The sequence below is a fragment of the Ursus americanus genome, chromosome 11 (genome assembly GCF_024610735.1).
Source record: "Ursus americanus isolate L20-20 chromosome 11, mUrsAme1.1.p, whole genome shotgun sequence".
Lineage (NCBI taxonomy): Eukaryota > Metazoa > Chordata > Mammalia > Carnivora > Ursidae > Ursus > Ursus americanus.
The window spans coordinates 16,012,113-16,033,247 of NC_142137.1; the positions used below are offsets into that span (position 1 = coordinate 16,012,113).

Here is a 21,135-nt window from a genome sequence, read left to right on the forward strand (position 1 = left end):
AGAACCAAAAAAGAGGGCCAGGCTGAGGTCCCAAAGATTTTAGGGTTGACTTAGGCACCAAAAGATCTTCCAATCAAATCACATCCAACCTCAATTTGCTTCTTCATATAAATTTAGTTTATTCTTTAACAAGCGGTCTCTCCTAAAATAAATGTAAAACATACTTAATATGCAAGATCATAGGCTAACATAACCATGTAGCAATTTTAACCTATTTCCTTAACTTTGAACCTTTGTATTTAACATACATAGAAGAACTGAAAGAAACCAGTGAACAGATTCTCTAACTTCAGTGATTCCAAAAGCATAAAAGATAAAAAGAGAAAAGAGATATATGAAAATTTAATCTGACTTCTTTGCCTCCACCCCTGGTCATTATTCCAATGGGAATAAATAAATCTATCTACTATGGACTGAACTGAATTGCCCCCATGTCATATCTTGAAGCCCTAACCCCCAGTATAGCCATATGAAGACTATAAGGAGAGGGGAGGGGAGTGGAGGATTGGGCTGGGCCGGTGATGGGTAGTAAGGAGGGCACGTATTGCATGGAGCACTGGGTGTTATATGCAAACAATGAATCATGGAACACTACATCAAAAACTAATGATGTACTGTATGGTGACTAACACAACATAATAAAAAATTAAAAAAAAAAAAGACTATAAGGAATTATGGTTAAAACATGTCATAAGGGTTGGGGCCCTGATCCAATAGGATTAAGGTCCTTCCAGGACACCAAAGTGCCTCCTTTCTCCCATGCAGGCACAAAGAAAGGTCATGTGAGCACAAGGTGATAAGGCAGCCCTCTGCAAGCTACGAATGGAGCTTTCACTAGAAATCAACCATGCTGGCACCTCAACCTCAAACTGCAGAACGTGAGAGAACAAATTTCTGTTGTTTAAGTGACCCAATCAGTCTGTAGTATTTTGTTATGGCAGCCTGAACAGACTAAGACACCATCTGCCCAAAGTTTTAAAAAGTTTATATATTTAAATGAAATGAGTTCCTAGTGCCTAATAGTAGTACTATGCTAAATGGTAAATGCAGAATAGCATCCCAAAAGATAAGAAATGACTGTATCAGTCCATAAGGAAATAATGGAAAGATTGAACCATGTTTAATATCTCTAAATTAGGCAAAATGCACTTGCCTTCTGGGAAATTAGATACGATTATATCTTATCACAAAACCTCCACTGTAATGTAATTCTGAAAAGGTTGGACCATTAGTTTGACCCAAGATGTGGAATTTCTTGTATTTTGGAGACCACTTACCATTTTACACGAATGGTCTTCAGAATATAAGAAATTACATGCATACATCGGATCAAACTAATAATCCAGGCCTTTCAGAATTTAGAAAAGAATGAATGCAGAAATATAAAAATTTGGAGTCTACATCATATGCTCTATAAGTGCAGGATACATTTTCATTTACACACTTACTAGGACAGTCCTGAGACACAGAAAGTATTAATAAAAAAATGTCTGCTGAATTACACTGGGATTCCTCCTAGGAAACCAAAACCAAAACCAAAACCAAAACCAAAACCAAAAAACCAAAAAACACTAAACTGAACTAAAACCAACTGTTAACTATGTGTGTGTGTGTATACATGTACATATGTAGCATTGTTTTAAAGATTATGGCACTTATATACATAAAGCTCTTACAACTTCTAGACATCCAAACAGAAATGTAAACTGCAAGTTTCAATATATTTGAAACATACATGATGTTCATAAAGTTGGTATGTTTCACATATAATTTGCTATGGCAAATTAATATTAAAAGACAAACAAGTTTACTTAGTGAGAGGTGAGAGGTCAGAACAATTCCCATTCGGGGTTGTAGGCTCTTCAAGGAAAAAGTCATTTTATAATGAAATTGCTTTACTCTCCTCCAGAACCATAAAAATAATTTTTCTTTCCGTACTTTTTCCTTGAGGCCTTCTTCCCACAGCTCGTCATCATTCTATTTCAGTCTGGAATGGTGGTTTCCTGGCCCAGGTGTATGACTGTCTTCTATACCTTCACTATTCTGTGCTGAATTCTCCATTTCCTGAGCCCAAAATATTTATTGTTCTTGGCTAAATCCTTCATTTCCCTGAAGCACATGTTCTGTGGCAGGATATCTCAAGAGCATAAAACTAAAAGAAAAAAGCAGGAGGCACAGCTGTATGTAGCATCTCTGGTACAATGATTTTTACGTAAACTTTTAAAAAGGTACAGTGCAATACTACATGTTGGTTTTGGATTCTATTTTGTCATGTTAAATTATCAAAGTACACTGTCCTCAGAAGCTCACAGGTTTATATTTTAGGGCACAAAAATAAGTGGGGGGAAAAAAGGAACATTAAGGTTTCAGAGAATGGGAACAGAAGAAAAATAGATGTCAGGAGAAAGAAATGTAAAAAATACATCAATGATATAATGCTGTAATTAACAAATCACTAAAGGCCTTACGTACGTTTATAAGTGGCTGTTATTATTTTTTATTATTGATAGCAGAAGTAGATTAAAGATGTCAAAAACAACTTTAAAAACTTTTGAACTGCTATCTACATAAGCACAAGCTACTAAAGACTTATCTCCCTTCTAATATATCTGCCCCCAATCAGTGATGTGGCAAAGTGTGTAAATGACTTATGCCATACACTGTATTTCACATAGGGCAATCTCACACAAAATTCTGTAAGTGGTGTAGAAGAGTTCTCAAAACAGACTCTTCAACACTTGTCTGTTGACGACGGTGTATTTATTTGTTTGTATAGCTGCCTCACTATACCGTAGGGCACTTCAGGGCAATGATCTGATTTTATGCATCTCTATTTCCCCCCCACACCAGCACAAAGTCAGTCCTAGCAGGTACTTGCTGGACACTCAGTAAAGGCGTACTGACAGAAATAGGCAGCCATTTCTGCTTCTTGCACAGGCACAGATTCAATACAGCCAACATTCTTTAGGTCATAAGAAAAAAAGGTGTATGTGGGGGAGAAACATGACTAAGAAAGTAATTTATGCTTTTATTGCAAGTATAAGTCGTATTATTTTCATAGAATACCACTGAGCTGATTGACAGTGGAATTTAAAAATTCTAATTTAGAGTGGGAAACTTACTTGTAATATACATTCGTTCACTTCACTTCTATGAAATCGATGGACAAGTGGTAATGATAACAAAAGTAATCATTATTAGGTACTCTGGTAGACACTTGAGATAAATATTATCTCTCTTATTCTTCAAACCAGCTCTTTAGTATCTATTATTACACACATTTTACAGATTAGAAAAATTGAGGTTCAAAGAAATGACATGACTTGTTGAAGATTAAACTGAAAGAAAGTGGCAAAGGCAGGATTAAAATTCATGTCTGTAACCTTTTGAAAAATACAGTAATATTTTTACTCTAAACAAAAGATATTAATTATTTCATATATGGTTCATACATATTAAAGAACTGATACGGAGGTTTGCTCCCCTGGTTTTGATGTTGGATATATTAATAACTCACAAAATTGAACTATAGTGCATATCCTGGTTAAATTAACTGAACCACCCAAATTTTCAAACAGGATCTTGGAAAAATTAGATAGGGACAAGAGCCAAACTAACTTAAAATCGTGTAGTTCCTAAATGTTCACTGGGGTTAAACGAAGTAGGGTGTACTATACAACAAGATACTCTGCAGCCTCATACTATGTATGTGTGAGCGTATGCAGAGAGATGTCTTTGATACCTCTTTCATCAAAAAACTGAAGTTGCAGAAATTTCCAAGGTATAATCCCCATCTTTCCAAAATCAAATTAAAAGAGGTGGTAAAAGAGGTAGTGTGCATAAAAGAAGAAGCAACAGCTTAACAGCTGAGAAGTATGTCCTCTGAAGGGTTAATAGTGGTTTCTTTGTGGCAGAAAGGGTTAGGAAGGGAATGACTTTTACTTTCCACAGCACACAATTTTGTATTATTTATATCCTTTACAGGATACATGGATTTTAATAATTAAAAAAAAAAGCATTACAAACGCTCTCTAGGGGCTTCAAATGCTTTAGATTTATAATGAAAAGTTTTCTTTTACATTTGATCTTAATAGTAAACAAGGTGGGGGGACACTTATAGGAAATAGTAGGAAACCTACACTGACAAATGCAGGAAAATTCTTTTTTAAATCCTGGGAGATGAAAGTTAATCCTTTTACCTGTCATTTAACCCCAAACTCTAAAAGCTTTCTATCGATATGTTTTCAACACACAGAACTACAGTTTTGTTCTACGGGGGGGGGGGGAAATGTTGATTTTTCTTGTTTCAGGTTTTCTACTAGTTAAAAATTTCCTTCTGTAGGATGTGTGTAATTATGTGTGTGTTTGTGTGTGTATAAACCTTGAATATAATTAAACCACAGCTCCCAACTTTTTAAAAAGAACTATATCTAAGGTTTTATATTTTAAATGAAATCATTTAAGAAAATATCTTCCACATATAATCAAACATGTCTATGAAGATCAAAGCCTCATTTATATAATGTTGCGAATGGCACCTATGGAGTTGAGCAATACACAATTTATACAGCAATAACCAAGAACCCTGCCAAGACACACATAAAGGATGTTCATCACGGCTTTGTATCTAATGGTAAAAAAATTCAAAATGTATAAATTTTCACCAATAAGAAATGGTCAGGTAAACTATATATCCACACGATGGAATATTATAAAGCCACCAAAAATAATGTTGTGGATGTCACTGATCTGGAAAGCAATCGATGATACATGAAGTGAAAAAAGCAGATCACTGTACAGTATTTAACCCCATTTTAAGTTTAAAAAAATATACATGAATAGGAAAAATCTGGACAGATATAACAATATTAACAGTAGTTCTCTTAGCATGGCGAGATAAGTAACTTTTAAAAAGCTTACCTGCATTTTCTAAGTTTTATATCACAAACATATAGTAGTCTAATATTGATTTTTTTAAAAATGACAACTGCAGGAATAAAATGAAACAAAAGAGGTATTATAGGGTTTTGCTGGGTTTTGTTTTTTTAAATCAATTGACTTATGGGAGAAACCTGTTCCTTCCTCCTCAACCCTGAAGGGGGAGACTTATGCAGCATAAGCTACATAATCAGGGGTGGTCTTCACTTCGTATTTTTATCAGGTATCTTTCAAACTGTGCCAACACTGTGGTTGTTAGTCTGTTGTTAGATTTTGAAGATTAGTTGTTAGTAAAGTGCTGTTATTGATAAAAATACATAATTGAGAGATCAACCAGCCCAACTGCGGCCCCCCGAAAGAACACTGTGCCAGGGAGAGTACACTGGGGTTTCCTGCCCTGGGTAGATTCACTTCATAAATGGATTAACTCTTGGTTAACTAGAAAATTCTGGAACAACCAATTTCCCAATAATGATGTTTTTTAAGCAACTTACTATTTAGTATCCTCTCAAATACCCTTTTCTTTGCATTCTACCACTGGCAGCTTTTCACCACCAAAAAGTCCCCAATTCCTGGAAATCGCCTACAGAGGAGGCTCTTGTCTTCCTATCTTTACTGGTTTCCAGGAAAACTGCCAGTAGGAGGCAGCAGTGACTGGCTGTGGCAACTGCAGAGGCTCTACTCTGCACAGTAGTTAGCTGCTGGCTTCATTCTTCTGTCATTATATAAGCAAGATGACACTGTTCTCTAATCCAGCCAAAGCTGATAAGTACCATCAACCTGTCACTTCCTACATTTCAAATTCTAACATCACAGCATCAAAGAGTTTTTACATTTCGATTTCTTTTGCTGGCAGCAGCCGGTAGCCTCTCATTCTCCCACGGTGTTCTAATGCCGCATTTGCACACCGGGGTTACTCCCAGACTGAATAGCAGGTCATCCCCTGCTCACTGAGCTCATCTGTGGCCCATGTGCTAGGCAATTTAGATCCAATCAGCCCTTATTTAGCTCAAGAGTAATGAGCAGCATAGTGACACAGACTTAAGCCTGACCCTCAGGACACTGCTCATCAAGCAGTAAAACTGTGACAAAATCATTCATCTTCCACCCGCTGGCAAGAAATAATACTCGCACTCACTGTATTACTTTTCAAGATTAAAAAAAAAAAAAAAGTCCTGAATTTTCATGATGTGAGACATTAATTTGCAGAAAGCTGAATTCCCTTAAACCCCCCTGTTGCTATGAGCTCACCAGGGGGAAATAGGCCTTAGGAGACTGAAATGGAATAAAGAAAATTGCTCCAGCTTTCTTTTCATTTTAAATAAGCCTTAAATCTGACAAGAGATATCCTAAAGAGAGAAAAATATATATCTTGTAAGGTAAAGAAGAAACAATTGAAATTAAGAGTTCCAAATGCTAGTTTCACTCCTTATATTTGTTCTCAATTTTGTTAAAATATAAATAAATTTTGAAACAGAGCAATTACTCACCCTTCTCCACAAGGTAGATGGAGAAAGGTTAGGAACTGTTCTTTATAGTCCAAATGGTGGCAAAAGTAAATTCATATCATAAAACAAAAATGTACTCTGACATTTTCTAAGAAACACATCTTAAGGAAAATAACTTTAGGGTAATTACCAGAAGATGGTGAGGATAGCTAAGAATATTTAAGAACTATAATGAATCTACTTTTTCCACAATTTATAGTGCTGTCTCAGGTCTTATTAATCCAAAAATAATTAAAGGGATAATTAAGAGATCATTTTCTTTCCTTCCCTGACACATCACATCATTAAAAAACAGGTCTAGTAGCTTATTGTACTACACTTACTGGATGTAAATGCTTAAATTATTACTTACTTCCTCTGAGTACCTCCCTTTTATAACCTAAAGCCACAATAGCAGTTTGTCTCACTGAGTTTTTTTAGACTGGGTCCGCTTTCTGAAATCACAATTTCAGTTATTTTAACCCATTCCATAGTTGGAAAAGAGCAAACCTATCACGAATGGGATTTACCGGTCTTCAATATATTTATTATGACAACATGTTTCTGGTTTAAGAACAGAGCACTGTATGATGCCACGAAAGAGCACAGTAGCAATGTCTTCCTACAAGCTCATTGCTGAATTTCGTCGAAAGCTTCAAAGATCTGGGTGGTCTAAATACCTATAGTGAACTGTGGGGTTCAGACAAGGAGCCACAGCGACATAAATAAGATTGGGGAAAGTAGCTTTCGCCTCACCCAACATCTTTGATTTGTTACCATTTGCTAAAGAGAAATGTTCCAGTGCTTGGAACAGAAAATAATCATGGCACTTCTATTCCCTAAACAACTGAGCTGATCCACTTTCAAAAGAATGAAATGTTTCCTTTACAGAGTGTATTTCTTTTGTCCTTGTCCTTTTATCCCAATGTTCTTCATCACAGTTTCTGTTTCACAGTGTTACTTTCCCACTCTACCTTCCATCATTTTCTCTCTAATTATGAAAGGTGGATTTACTGTTTCATCCCAGAACAGATTTTTAGAACTCCACACTATGAGAACTATGAATTGGAAAAGAAGTCATAAAGCTCCATTCATCTACTTCTTGAAAGTAGAAATAATTTTGGGGGGAAAATCTAATATAAAGCTCTATTTAACCCTTATTTTTCTTTAATTTTTTTAAAGATTTATTTATTTGAAAGAGAGAGCGCACTAGAGAGAAAGAGAGAGAGTGCGAGCACGAGTGGGGGTCAGAGGAGAGGGAAAAGCAGTCTCCCCACTGAGCAGGGAGCCTACATGGGGCTTGACCCCAGAACCCCGGGATCATGACCTGAGCCAAAGGCAGACGCTTAACTGATTGAGCCACCCAAGTGTCCCTTATTTTTCCTTAATTTTATAATTCTTGGTAATTGGGGTTAAATATTAAATCTGACCTAGACTATAACTGGAGATTACAAGACTAGGGGCACAGCAAATACAAAAAATAGAAGACTAAGAAAGGTGGGTAAGATAAGAAGTCATGGAAAACTTTGGGACCTTTTCTTTGTCCCAGCGTTCTGAATTTCACACAGATGTGCTTTGCTATGAGTCTATTTTCTTATGTTTTGCTTGGGTCACTCAATAGGCCCTTTGAGCCAGGAATCTTCCATCCTGGGGAACTGTAACAGATTATTTTTTTGATTATTTCCTCACTCCATTATTTCAGTTTCCTCTTCCAGATACCTTGCTTCCGACTGAATCCAAATACAGATAATATCTACTTTTAGATTCAAAGTGTTCCTGTGGGCCCAGACTCAATGCAAAGTTCTCAAAATTTTTGAAAGCAAGGTAAACCTCAAAGGCCCACTTACACCACCTGTTTCCATATTTCAGTGGGAGAACAGTTCGGTGATAACTATTGAATTAGCAAAATAAAATAATAAAAATGGTCTAAAATTTAGCTACTGTAGACACGGTAATTTCATTTTTCAATAAGACCAAAACCCTTTCAATTAACTGAGAAGCATGGACTCTTGTCATCCCCCTGGAGGTCCCTTCTGCCCACTGGTGCTTAGGGAGCAATAAACATGGAGGTGAAATACAGACTATGCATTACATCCACAGCCTGGCTGCACACTTACTGTTGTCTACTTTCAAGTGGATACTGGCAAGAATTTTAGATAAGCAAGTAAAAGTTGGGGACAAGTATAAATCATTATCAAATAATGCTGATGACTAAAATAGTAAAATATGAAAGGGTAAAAAAAAAATGATGGTTTCCATAAACACTTCCCCAAGTACCTTTCTCTCTATTCTCACAGTCTGTCTTTCACATTATAAATACATGAGTACACGCTGCCATTCACGTCCATTTAAGTCATTTACTGATGTACCCCAAGTGCCTGTAATAATGTCTGCTACTATAGCAGGCACTCATAAACATTAGTTGGATTTTTTGAGTAAATAATTTGTTTAATGAATATGTATCCTCTGTTAAAAATAATTATAGCACAAGGTAGAAAGCACTAAAGGCTATTAGAGATAAAATGTTAAGGAGGTTCAAAGGGGAAAGAAATTATTCAAGATGAGGGACACATGGACAAGCACACATTTTTCAAGAGAAGCTTGTGGGTAAGGATGATGCAGTTCACACACAAAAAGAAAAAGTAAATAAAGAAAACAAACATGTACTGAGAGATTATTATGGCCCATGTTCTGAATAGGTGCGGCATCAAAGTCAGTGCTGTCCACAATGCCTTCTTCCGCCCACTGCAGTAGCCGCTAACTACGTATGGCTACTGAGGACTTGCTAGTGTGACCTCTTAGTGTGATGGAGGAGCTGAATTCTTCATATTATATTCATTGACTTAAATTGTCACATAAAGTTAGAGTGTATGGACAGCAGAGATCTAAGCAAATGTTCACAGAAATCCTATAATGTGAGTATTATTTCTCAAAGACGCAGATGCAGTTCACAAAAGGTTAAGCAACTTCCTAAAATTTCCTAAGTTTGCACAGTTGGTAAGTGGAGGAGGGGTGATCTGAACTCAGGTTTACTGACCCTAAAGACCTTGCTTTTCACACTGTGCTGCAACAACAGTAGCAACTCTCAGATACTACTAGAGCTTCCTTAAGAAGCAGAAAAGCACAGGGGCACCTGGCTGTCTCAGCTGGTAGAGCACGTGACTCTTGATCTTGGGGGCATGAATTCAAGCCCCACATTGGGTGTAAAAGATCACTTAAATAAATAAATATATATATTTTTAAAAGCAGCAGAAAAGTACAACTTGTTGTTGAACTGTCTACTAGTGCCTGAACTTCTGACTTCTCCCGTATGTGATGCTCATGTATGATGCTTTCTGATTCCATCTGTAGTTCTGAGCCACTTACTAATAACTTCTGAAACCACCTTGCCCTTCCCCCAAATCCCTCTAAATAAATCATTTATTTTGTTTTTCTTTTCCGGTACTCTGCTACTCCACCTCAATGCGTACTGTGACCAGCACCAACCATTTCTGACTTCTGATCTTGACAATTCCTTTCATTCCCTGGATTCAACCCTTTCCTTATCATTGTTTATCACCTCACTTCAGCTTATTCAGTCCTGAGATCTGGCTTTACTGTCCTGGCCATGTTCTGGCCTGAACCCTCAAGTGGTTCTGACAGGAAAATACAAACACAAGTAAGAAAGATTTGGAGATTTCTTCAGAATTAGTAGTTCCACCTGACTGACGTAAAGGGGAATCGCAAGAAAAAGCTGCAAATATAGAAAGCCAGCCTGTGGAAGACTCTGAAGACCATGATAAGGAATGAGAAGTTTTCTGCGTTCATCAGGATGTAGCCACTAACGGTGTTAAAACACAGAAGGATGTAAGTAGACTTGTTCCCTAAGAAGATAAATGTGGAAGAGAGTATGAGATGAGCACAAGCAACATAAAGAAAAATAAATGAATATGACTTCATTAAAATTAAAAAAAAATTAATGCTGCAAAGGACAACATCAAGAATGGAAGAAAATATTTGCAAGCCATATATCTGATGAAGGGCTTGTATCTAGAACATATTAAGAATTCTTCACAGTTCACTAACAAAAAGACAACCCAATTTAAAAATGGGCAGAGGATCCAAATAGACATTTCTCCAAAGAAGACATACTAGTTAATAGGCTCATGATCAATAAGCACATGAAAAATACATAATCAACATCATTAGCTACCAGAAACACAAATCAAAACCACGATGAGATACTACCTTACAACCACTAAGATCACTTTGATCAGAAAGCCACTTAGCAACAAGTGTTGGTGCAGATGTGGACAAATTTCAGTCCTTAAAATCTACAGGAAGGAATGTAAAATGGTACACTGGAAAACAGTTCAGTATTTCCTCAAAAGGTTTAACAGAGTTACCATATTACTCAGCAATTTTACTCCTAAGTATATATCCAAGAGAAATAAAAACATGTCCACACAAAAACTTATACATGAGTATTCATAGCAACATTATCCATAACAATCAAAAAGTGGGAATAACCCAATGTCCATCAACAGATGAATGGGTAAATAAATGTGGGTACAATGGATTATTTGGGGAATACAGTACTGATACATGTGACAATATGGAAACACCTTAAAATCATTATTCTAAGTGAAAGAAACTCATCACAGAAGACTACATGTTGGATGGTTCCATTTATATGAAAGGTCTAGAATAAGCAAATCTATACAGACATACAGTAGATTAATGGTTGCTAGAGATGGGGATTGGGTAGGGGAAAATGGAGAGTTAATACTAATGGGTATAGCATTTCCTTTTGAGGTGACAAACTGTTCTAAAACTATGGTGATTACTGTACAACTCTATGAATATACTAAAACCATTAATTGTCTGGCATGTGAATTATATCTCAATAAAGCTGGCCAATAAGTGAATTATATAAGTAATGTAGCTCAAAAAAGTTGTTTACAAAAAAAAAAAAAAAAAAAAAAGATGGTCTGAAGAGGGAAGGCACCGGAGGCAGGGAGAGTAGGCAAACATTAACAATGGTCTAAAAATGGAGGAAATGGTACTGAGAATAAAGAAGGAATGATATAAAAGAGATCCTCCAAAGAAAACATTTTAAAAAATTCAATCAACTGGGTATATAGAGAAAAGAAAGACATATGCCACATTTCTACCTTAAAAAATTACTTTTCTTTTTCTACAGCAGCTCCTTAGCATCTCAGACATATAGGTCACAATTTCCAACAGCTCTAAAATTGTGGGGCAATGTTTGTGTTCCCTATAATCTGGACTTTGTTTTTAAACAATCTGATTCATTCACACATCTAAAAGCATTTACTGAATAGCCACTATGTTAAGAGTACAATATTAGGAATGAGTTAAGAACTATCCAAGATAAGCGTACACACACACACACACACACACACACACACACACACACACGTCTATTGAGGTTGCCAGGCTTAAACTGTGGCACAAAGAAATGATTATGGGTTCTTTTGAAAATAATTGTAATGACAATAGCAACTTCTAACATTTACTGAACACTTACTCCTATGCCAGGCACTGTACCAACAACTTCATATACATTATTGCACTTAATCCTCAAAAAAATATAGTAAAACATGTGCTATTATCCTCATTCTACCAAAAAATGAGAGATCTGGACACATAAGTTTTCCCTTAAAATATTTTAGAAGAACTACTTTATACTTACATAGGAGAATTCATGTGTATGTAACAGAACTAGTTGGAAACTAAATGACCCAAATATTAATTCCTATAAATGAAAAATTAAGTAGATAATCTGTTTTAGCAAAATACAAACAAAGGTGCACAAACATTTCCAAGTTAATAAAGTGAGTTTATATAACTGCATGAACTTATAAAATGTGTAATATGGAAAGGCTATAGTAAACATGTTTTGCAAAATTCAAGCCTAGTAAACAGTAAATAAGGTCAAAATAATAATTCATAGTATACATGTAAATTCTCAGTTGAAAGAGAAATAAAATACTTAACACAAAGTAATCTTTAACATTTTATATATTCTCAAAATACTAAGATTTACACTATTTTCCCTTAGAGAGGCTTATGCTTTCTCTGAAGCAACCAAAACTGGCAGATTGATCACTTTTAGTGAGCAACGTAACCATTTGATTTCTCAAACAAAAACTGGAAATACAGGTGTCCATGAAACATACTCATGTGCTCCCTCTCCCAAATTATTAGGACACTGCCAAAAATTTGCATCAAATCAAATTCCCATCAAATCATATATACAAGCTTAAGCCATTCATACTACTAGAACACCCAATAACAAAAGGAGGAAAAGGCCTGCATGCTGTCAAAAGCATCCTTTGTTTTTCCTGAAAAATCACGTTAAGTTTTTAGCATAAAGCAGTCCCTCATTAGAACATTTCCTTTCATACTACTTCCTTCCTTACTTAGAAAACCCTCAATTCTTTCCCTGAAGATTTAAAAAAAAATTAGTTTAGTATAAATGATACCACACTAATAGAAGTTAAAATAACTAGAACTATTAAGGAAGAAGAGTATTTGCAGGGAATAATAAACACAGTTCTGTGCATGTGCGCGCGCACACACGCACACACACACACACACATGCACCCCATCCCAAATGTCAAAACTGATATATAATAAATGGATGAACTTCTATGCTCATTGGATGAGGGATTTAAAAATGCTTGTATTTTCAAAATGTATTTTGAAGCCAGGAAAAAAGAGTCTTAATCTTTTAAGGAGTTGTACTTCAGCACATAGAATATCAGAAGCCAATCATTCCTTCTGAATTATTTCATAGTCTCAATATCTAACATTTTAGGCAAGTTTTTAACTGCCTTTTAGACTTCTTTTGAAACCAGGCTCTTGTTTAATACAAAATAGGATGTCAGTTGATCAATATCCATTTGGCTTAAATTCATAAGTCCACAACCTCCCTTAAGTGGTAGAACAAACAGGTACAAAGCCTGAAAATTTATTGTTTCTTTTTAAACTCCAAATGATATTTGCAGATGCCAAAAGGCATTTTGAAATCACTCACCCTTACTTCAGTAAAAATGAAAAAGGGGGATGGGAGGAGGGAGAATCTCATGAGGCCTTGTATGTCAAGTTTTTGCCCAGAGCTAATTTTCATAGCTGTGTTATAAAACCCTGAAAATGGAGGTTTATAATGGAAATGCTGACAGACCCTTAACTATAGCAGCATGAATGGATATAATTAAAGAAAAGCTTTTGGCTACACCTAACTCCACAAATGAAAGCTGCCATTTTTATATTAACCTCAAATAACAGCAAGTAAGAACTAGAAATGTGATTCCGGAAAAGTAATGTGAAATGTTAAAGATGACTGCTAAAACTGTTTGACATTCGAAGTTTTAAACACGGAGGCATTTAGGTAACATAACCAAGTCAGTATTTTCATAATGCTACTTAATCAGCAATAAAGAATGCTCTGGTGAGCCATCAGCTCCAGTTAGCAGAAAGTGGCATATGAAGTTATTATTTCTTAACAGCCTAGAGGGAGTCGCTTCTCCCTTTAATCAGTGATCTTAGTTCCTTCCTACCTATAATTTCTCTGTCATACAGTTATAAAACTATTACCCAGTTCAACATACACACTCACACATCCTGCACACACATTTATGCAAGGACTGGTACCTTATTCCCACCTGAATTTGAAAACAGAAGAGATAGCCAAGGTAAAGTATTTCATTCTTTTTCTTGTAAGGGATACAGCCAGGAATAAATATAATCAATCTATGTAACCCATCTTCCTTATCTAAACCCAAATTCAAAGAATTTAGCTTTGTTCTTAAAAGGCGGGGGGGGGGGGGGCGGGGAGCCTATGCTTTAATCTTTATCAACTATCCGAAATGTTCATCCAAATGTTTTTGGATATCAACCATCCGAAATAGTTAAGTGATACTATAGTATGGCATACCTAAGTGGCTCCTATGAGAAAATCCTCAAAGAAGTTCCAGATTTTGGGTTAAGAAATTAGGAACACATCTCTATCATAAAATATCTGAAGGACTTTTACCTGTGTTTCTTTCCTCTCTCTGCCTCCCTTCCTTCTTTCTTTCTTTTTAAGGTAACAATCCTGAAGGATCTCTGGGGTTTTTCCCCAAAAGATCCCAAACTAACAGCCAGTCTGTCTTGACAGTATCCGCCTTGGAAGCCCCAAGACTGATGAAACAAAACAAAACCATCCAAGTCCCAGTCCCTCTTATTATATATTGTAATCAGTCTCATTGAAGAACTGTGTGCAAATTGGATATAATTAAAGAAAAGCTTTTGGCTACACCTAACTCCACACATGCAAGCTTCAGAAATTGGAGATGGCAGTGCCTACACGAGGACAACATTAATGAAGACCCCCCCACACTACTGCACCATTCGGATTCACACACTGACATCATATTTCTGTTAAAAATGCTCTATAAGACATTCACTTATAGCAACTGCTTTTAACCATAGTTGAACAGTATAAAACAAAACTAAAACTAAACATTTGTGCAAGAAATTAAATGTTATCAACATAAACATTGGTGTCCTTTTCTTCCTATAGCTTAGTACTAATAGCACACTCCATGCCTGCTCCAGATGACAGCAAACTACAAACCCATATGAAATCTAGTTAAAAGAAACTTCCAATATAAATGTAAACTTGTTTTTACCTTATATAAGATAATCCTCAATATGCCCTCTTGATTCCTACCTTTATACTTCTGATTAGTGATGCCCATGATTAACAGAGATGCGTTATATTTTACAAGATACTTGCAAGCAGAATTTTTCCAACATTCTGAAATAGCTTGGCTTTAATGCTGAAGGACTTTTACTAAATCGAATTTAAAGAACAAAAAATTATTTTTCTTACAAGAAGTGAAATTTAGATGATTGAAATGATGCTGATAATAAATCAAAGATAAATTATTATAAATAAAACATGATTTACTTGTCTCCACACCTCTTTGTGATTTTTTCCAACTGAAGTTGACTTACTAAAAAAATGTTAACTTGTAAAATAAATAACAAAGTAATCAGAAGGCAACTACCCTTTGTTTTTAGTAGCAAAAATAAAGGGTAAAAGCACATGGAAGTATATATGAATAGCAGTAACACTTTTAGGTTAACAAACAGTTTGCAGATGTCATTCAATTGCCTGTTTATTTATAAAAAAATATAGTGGTATGGTTAGTTTTCTATTTGTAAACTATTTCAAAGATAGTGTAAGAACGTAACTCTGGTTGGTTACAGCCTGAGTGGTGATACTGAAACTTATATTAGTAAGTCACAAAAAATCATGTTTCCATTTCTTCACCTCTAAACAGGGATGACAAGGTTGGAAAAGAAATAAATGAGATAGTATTTGTAAACTGTACGTCTTTTAAGAAGGAGTTATTCTTGTGTTTCTAGTTACCATTTTTGAAGAATGACCAAAACAGTTTTAGGTAGGAGCTTAAGGATAAAAAGAACTTAATAAATTAATAGGAAAGAAAAAGAATATTCTGACTTTATTACTTTATTTCCGTTTGTAAAGCCTCTCCAACTTTCAAAGTAAGTCCCATTCTCCCATTACCACGTTTCCGTGAACATTTTAAACAAATTTCTGCATTTAATTTCTTACCTGAGATTGTACATTTTCTAAATATACTCCATACACTAATCTAAACATGAGAAAGGAGGCTTTCTCAAATACTATCAGGGAGAGCAAAAACTGGCACAATTTTTTTTTTTTGGTGGGAAATCTGGTAATATCTATCCACATTTAAACGCACATACATCAATTCATTTTTAGAAATTAAAGCTATACTTCCAAAGTACACAGAGAAGGCATATATGAAGATGTTAAGTAAAACTGTGTTTACAATAACAGAAAATGGTAAACAATATAAATTTCCATTAGGGTGTTGGTTAAAGAAAGTTTGGTACAATCATATAATGAAATGCTAAGTAGCCATTAAAAGGAATTAGATAGGTTTCCATATACTAACATGGAAAGCTGCCTAGAAAATATTAAGTGAAAAAAAGAAATTGCAGAACAAAAACGATCTGTTTTGTTGTTTTCAGCCTATAAATGAGAAAAAAATCTGGAAGATTCTATGAGAAACCATTGTACTTCTGTGTACTAAAACTAAAGCAATTTTTTTTTAAAGATTTATTTATTTTTGAGAGAGGGAAAGAGAGCGCACACACACACAGGCGCACACGCGTGGGGGGGCGCAGAGAAAGAGAGAGACTCTCAAGCCGACACCTTGCTGAGCACGGATCAGGACCAGGGCTTAGTCCCAGGACGCATGAGATAATGACAGGAGCCAAAATCATGAGCCAGATGCTTAACTGACTGAGCCACCCAGGCACCCCTAAAGCAATGTTTTCAACCTCAGCACCAAAGAGGTTGGACCAGATAATTCTTTGTGGCATAGGCTGTCCCGTGCATTGTAAGATGTTTAGCAGTAGATGCCAGTAGCACTCCCTAAGTTGTTACAACCAAAAACTTCTCCATACACTGCCGAATGTCCCCTGGGGAAGAAACTCATTCCTAATTGAGAACCACTGAACTAGAGAATAAAGGAGTAAAGGTGGGGAAAGGAACTTTTACTTGTCACCTACCTTATTTATATTTTTTAACCATGAAAATATGTAACACCTCCAATTAAAAAAAAATTAACCAGCAAGAAAGATTCCCCATAATTTCTCACTCAAAATTGTAATAGTGTTTGTAGGATATGAAGCCTTGTTTCAAAAAAACAAAACATGGGGCACCTGGGTGGCTCAGCCATTAAGCGTCTGCCTTCAGCTCAGGTCATGATCCCAGGGTCCTGGGATCGAGCCCTGCATCGGGCTCCCTGCTTGGCGGGAAGCCTGCTTCTGCCTCTCCCACTCCCCTTGCTTATGTTCCCTCTCTCGTTGTCTCTCTGTGTGAAATAAATAAATAAAATCATTAAAAACAAAAACAAAACACCCAAAGCCCCCCCAAGAAAACCACAAAACAAATCAAAACAAAACCCTAGGTAAGAAGCGATAAAAATAAGGTGTTTGAAAGGAAATGTCCATTTTCAATGGAAAAGGCAGAAAAACATATGGATTCTGCCATTTGGTTTCCATGACTGCCTCTTCCCAGGATGCCTACACACCCAGCTTTATTTTCTACCACTTTGCCCATAAATCTTGGGGCCGTAGCTCCTTATTACCAGCATGGTTTAGACCAGGTCCCTCCTTCCTTCTTGTTTTGTATATTCAGATAAATATAAATAAACAAGCAAAAATTGGTCCCAGAATATGGAAATTTCTAATTTTGCCCAAGAAACATGGAGAAATACTATTAACATTTATTAAAAAATTAAACAAACAAAATGAATTTAGCACTTGGGAAAGTGCTAGTAAGCTCTACTAGACTAAAAACAAATGTAGTTCATGGAGAAGATTCAGAATTTGTAGAAGCTTCTTCTAGTGATGTTGGTTATTCATTTACTTTATCTATCCATCTACCCCCAAATTTGAGAGCTTTAAAATTCTTGCTTTTATATAGCTCACGCTGGGGGATAAAGGGATGATTATCTGATCAACAACTTTGGCTAAACCTTTATTTTTTATTATTTTTAAATTTTTTATTTTATTTAATTTATTTATTGTTTTGGCTAAACCTTTAGAACTGAAACTGATGCGAGCAGGCAAATATTAAAAACGACACAATATCTAATGTGGACCGTAAACCTACAGATTAATCAGTATGAATGCACAGCCCAACATAAAGCAAATTAAGTAAATTAGTAATAATTAAAATTAGTAATGAATAAATTCCCCAAATTTGAAAAATTTGTCAAGCTTACTAACTTTGATAACCAGATACTACTTTTTGTAAAATGGTTTTACGAAGAGGGGAGCAGTCTCTTCATTAACTTTAGACATGGTTTCAAAAAAATTGTATTTCCACACATAACTTTTACACAACTTTTCAGTGATAGGAACCACCTACACTGAGTGGTAGTATCTAACTTCTTAAGAACATGTACTTCAAAAATAAAACTTATGTGAAAGGTGCCTTAAAAGCAATATATCACAACTACTATTCTTATCCATTATTATTTGGGTCTGAGTGTATCCTAACATTTGCATAATTTAAGTGGATCTGAAAACATCAAGTTTTATATGGGTGACTGATGTTATAAATAGAACCATCTTACTTTCATCTCAGAATGAATTGTTTCAGCTGGAAGTATTTCAAGCAGTTGAGGCTAAAACTCTGCAGCAAAATAATTTAAAGAAACTTACCTTTGTTTTAATGGTACAGTGTGGTAAAAATCTCCTTATGGGTACGAAATGCATATGTTTCATTAGTAGCCGCCTCAGATTTGAGCTCATGGTTTTGCTCAGAATATCTGAAACATTCCTCTGGATAATGATACTCTTTTAGGAGAGGCAGGAAGGGAAGGCGGGGTGAAGAGGCATCATCCTGGCACTGCACTGGAGGTGCTCTGCATTTAGTTTTATGTGTTTGCACATAAGCCTTCTTTTAAAAGAACTACTATTTGAAAGAATAGTTGAAAAGTACGGATTTATGCCATTGTAACAGTAAAACCAACTCCTCTCTCTTCATTTGGATTTCATGAGTGTGTCAAAAGGAAAACTTTAACATAGAATCAACATAGGCGATAACATAAAATAAATCAATGAATTAGTATATTATTGGAAAACATACCTGATTCTGGCCAGAACAGCTTGTAGAAAGCTCAGTACTGTCCTAAGTTCAGATTCTTGACAAGCTCGCAGAAGCATACTGAATCCATCATTAAGCAGTTTTTCATGTGAGGGATACAAGCAATGGCTAGTCTCAAACACTTCTTGAACACCATCAATATAGATGGAAAGAAGTGTCCAGAGAGTCTGTCTTTGTCCCATTTCATCATTCTTAGATACCAAGAATTCCTTTGCTTTCTCTCGGAAAGCACCTGAAAATTTCTCAGCCAAAACACCAATGTCCATATTTTTCTGGGTATACATCAAGAGGAAGGCCATTTGACCCTTCCAAATGATGGAAGATGTTACAAACGAAGGCTTGAGGAAATTTAGGAGGTCTGAAACATGACTTGCTACATCTTCCACCTCTGAGACAGCTGCTAACAGTAGAAAAAGGCTGAAGAAGTTCTGAAGACCAACTTCTGTCAGTTCTTCCATTCTTTTTTGATGGAATTTAGAATATATTCTGCAAAAAAAATAAAAAAAAATTACTTGTATAAAACTTTCATTCACAAATATCCATCTTTTAGAATAACATTTCATTCAAAACTAATGACAGTCTCATTACTTTAAATTTAGCTAATTCTTCATTATGATACTGCCATGTCTCCCTTTTTCTACTTGGAAAACGGACTCACAGAATGCCCACACCTTCAAATTTCTCAGGGATGTAGCAACTACCTATGACTGAATAAAAGGATTGAGTGATCTTCCCCCAAAAGACAGAAATGTTCTTTTTATATACTATGTGGCTTATCCTGTTATTTTAGAACTCTTAATCACCTGTTTTAATTTTTATTGACAAATAAAAAATATATACAACTTTCGGTACAATTTGATGTGCTTTAAAGAAATCTTAACACGGCAATTTTATACATTTTTCCTTAAACTCTTTCTTCCTCTACTCACAAAGACCTGCTTTTGCTATAATTATATCTAGGACAATTCAAAGTGCTGGAAAAATTATTTTTACCTACTCATAAAGAAAAATGATTAGTGTTTAAATGTCCAAGACTAACCATTTAAAAATCTCTTGTGTTTATATAATTTAATAGTTGACGTTCTTTTCTCTCACCAATTAAGGGATCAGAATTGGAATAAACAGAATTGGTACTGAATACATTTCAGTGATTTGTTTTAGATAAAGTTCTGAGTATCATGTCTTCCACTAAATGATTTAAGTTTCAAAAACAAACTGGCAAACAGAACCAAAGAAAAAACTACTGTTTGAACCACATTATTTTTGGAGGTTTAACAAAGAAGCTACCATTAAAAAAAGTATACTCTAAAAACAGTCTTACTCTTACCACCATAACCTTGCAAGCAGTATACAGGAATCAAAAAGGAACTTCATTTAGTGAGAAGTCCCTATCTAAAATATGAAGGTATTCTTACCCTGCTCCAAGAGTTCCCATCACATAAGCAAGTGGTACAAAGAGGGCTAGAAAAAGGGCTAATGACGTAGAACAAGGGAAGGCAATTAAAACTCATACCCACTTAACAAGGAAAGCTCTCAAAAAAAAGAGAACAAATGAATATGACCAAAAGTCTATTTGACTACGCCAGAAATGAAAACTGGGCATACTCCCCAAATGAGAACAATCGAGTTATTTCATCCTAGTATCCTCTGGTTAGTTTTCATTCAAGGGAGCAGGGCCCATGGGACCGCTAAGACTCAAAGAACACCAAGTTTTATAGGTTGACTCCACTACCCGCCAATGTATGATTAGGGGATGTCTTCTACTTCTATAATTTTGAATAAACTTTATGCATTGAATCATATAATAAAATTACAATTATTTTTGGCAAGAAAAACAACATTCTCAATAGCCCTGAATTTAATATATGGAATTTCAATCTTCAGGACAGATGAGATAAATAAACTAAAATCCTCTACAAGTTATAGATATTAAGTTTGTTCCTTTCTATTACAAATTGGCAAGATCAAAAGACTACATGTTTTGTT

At 35.4% G+C, this 21,135-nt stretch overlaps 1 protein-coding gene across 4 annotated transcripts in view; it reads right to left on the reverse strand.

The window, feature by feature from the left end:
* The window catches only part of MMS22L (MMS22 like, DNA repair protein), a 125,381-nt gene that overhangs the window by 62,673 nt on the left and 41,573 nt on the right, over positions 1-21,135 (reverse strand). For all 4 annotated transcript variants that reach the window (XR_006781358.2, XM_045807029.2, XM_045807027.2 and 1 more), the window contains one exon: positions 19,132-19,635. Coding sequence is in view for 3 of the 4 variants with exons in the window: in XM_045807029.2 (XP_045662985.2) it covers positions 19,132-19,635 (504 nt within the window). In the remaining variant the exon portion in view is untranslated. The remainder of the gene's footprint in view (positions 1-19,131; positions 19,636-21,135) is intronic.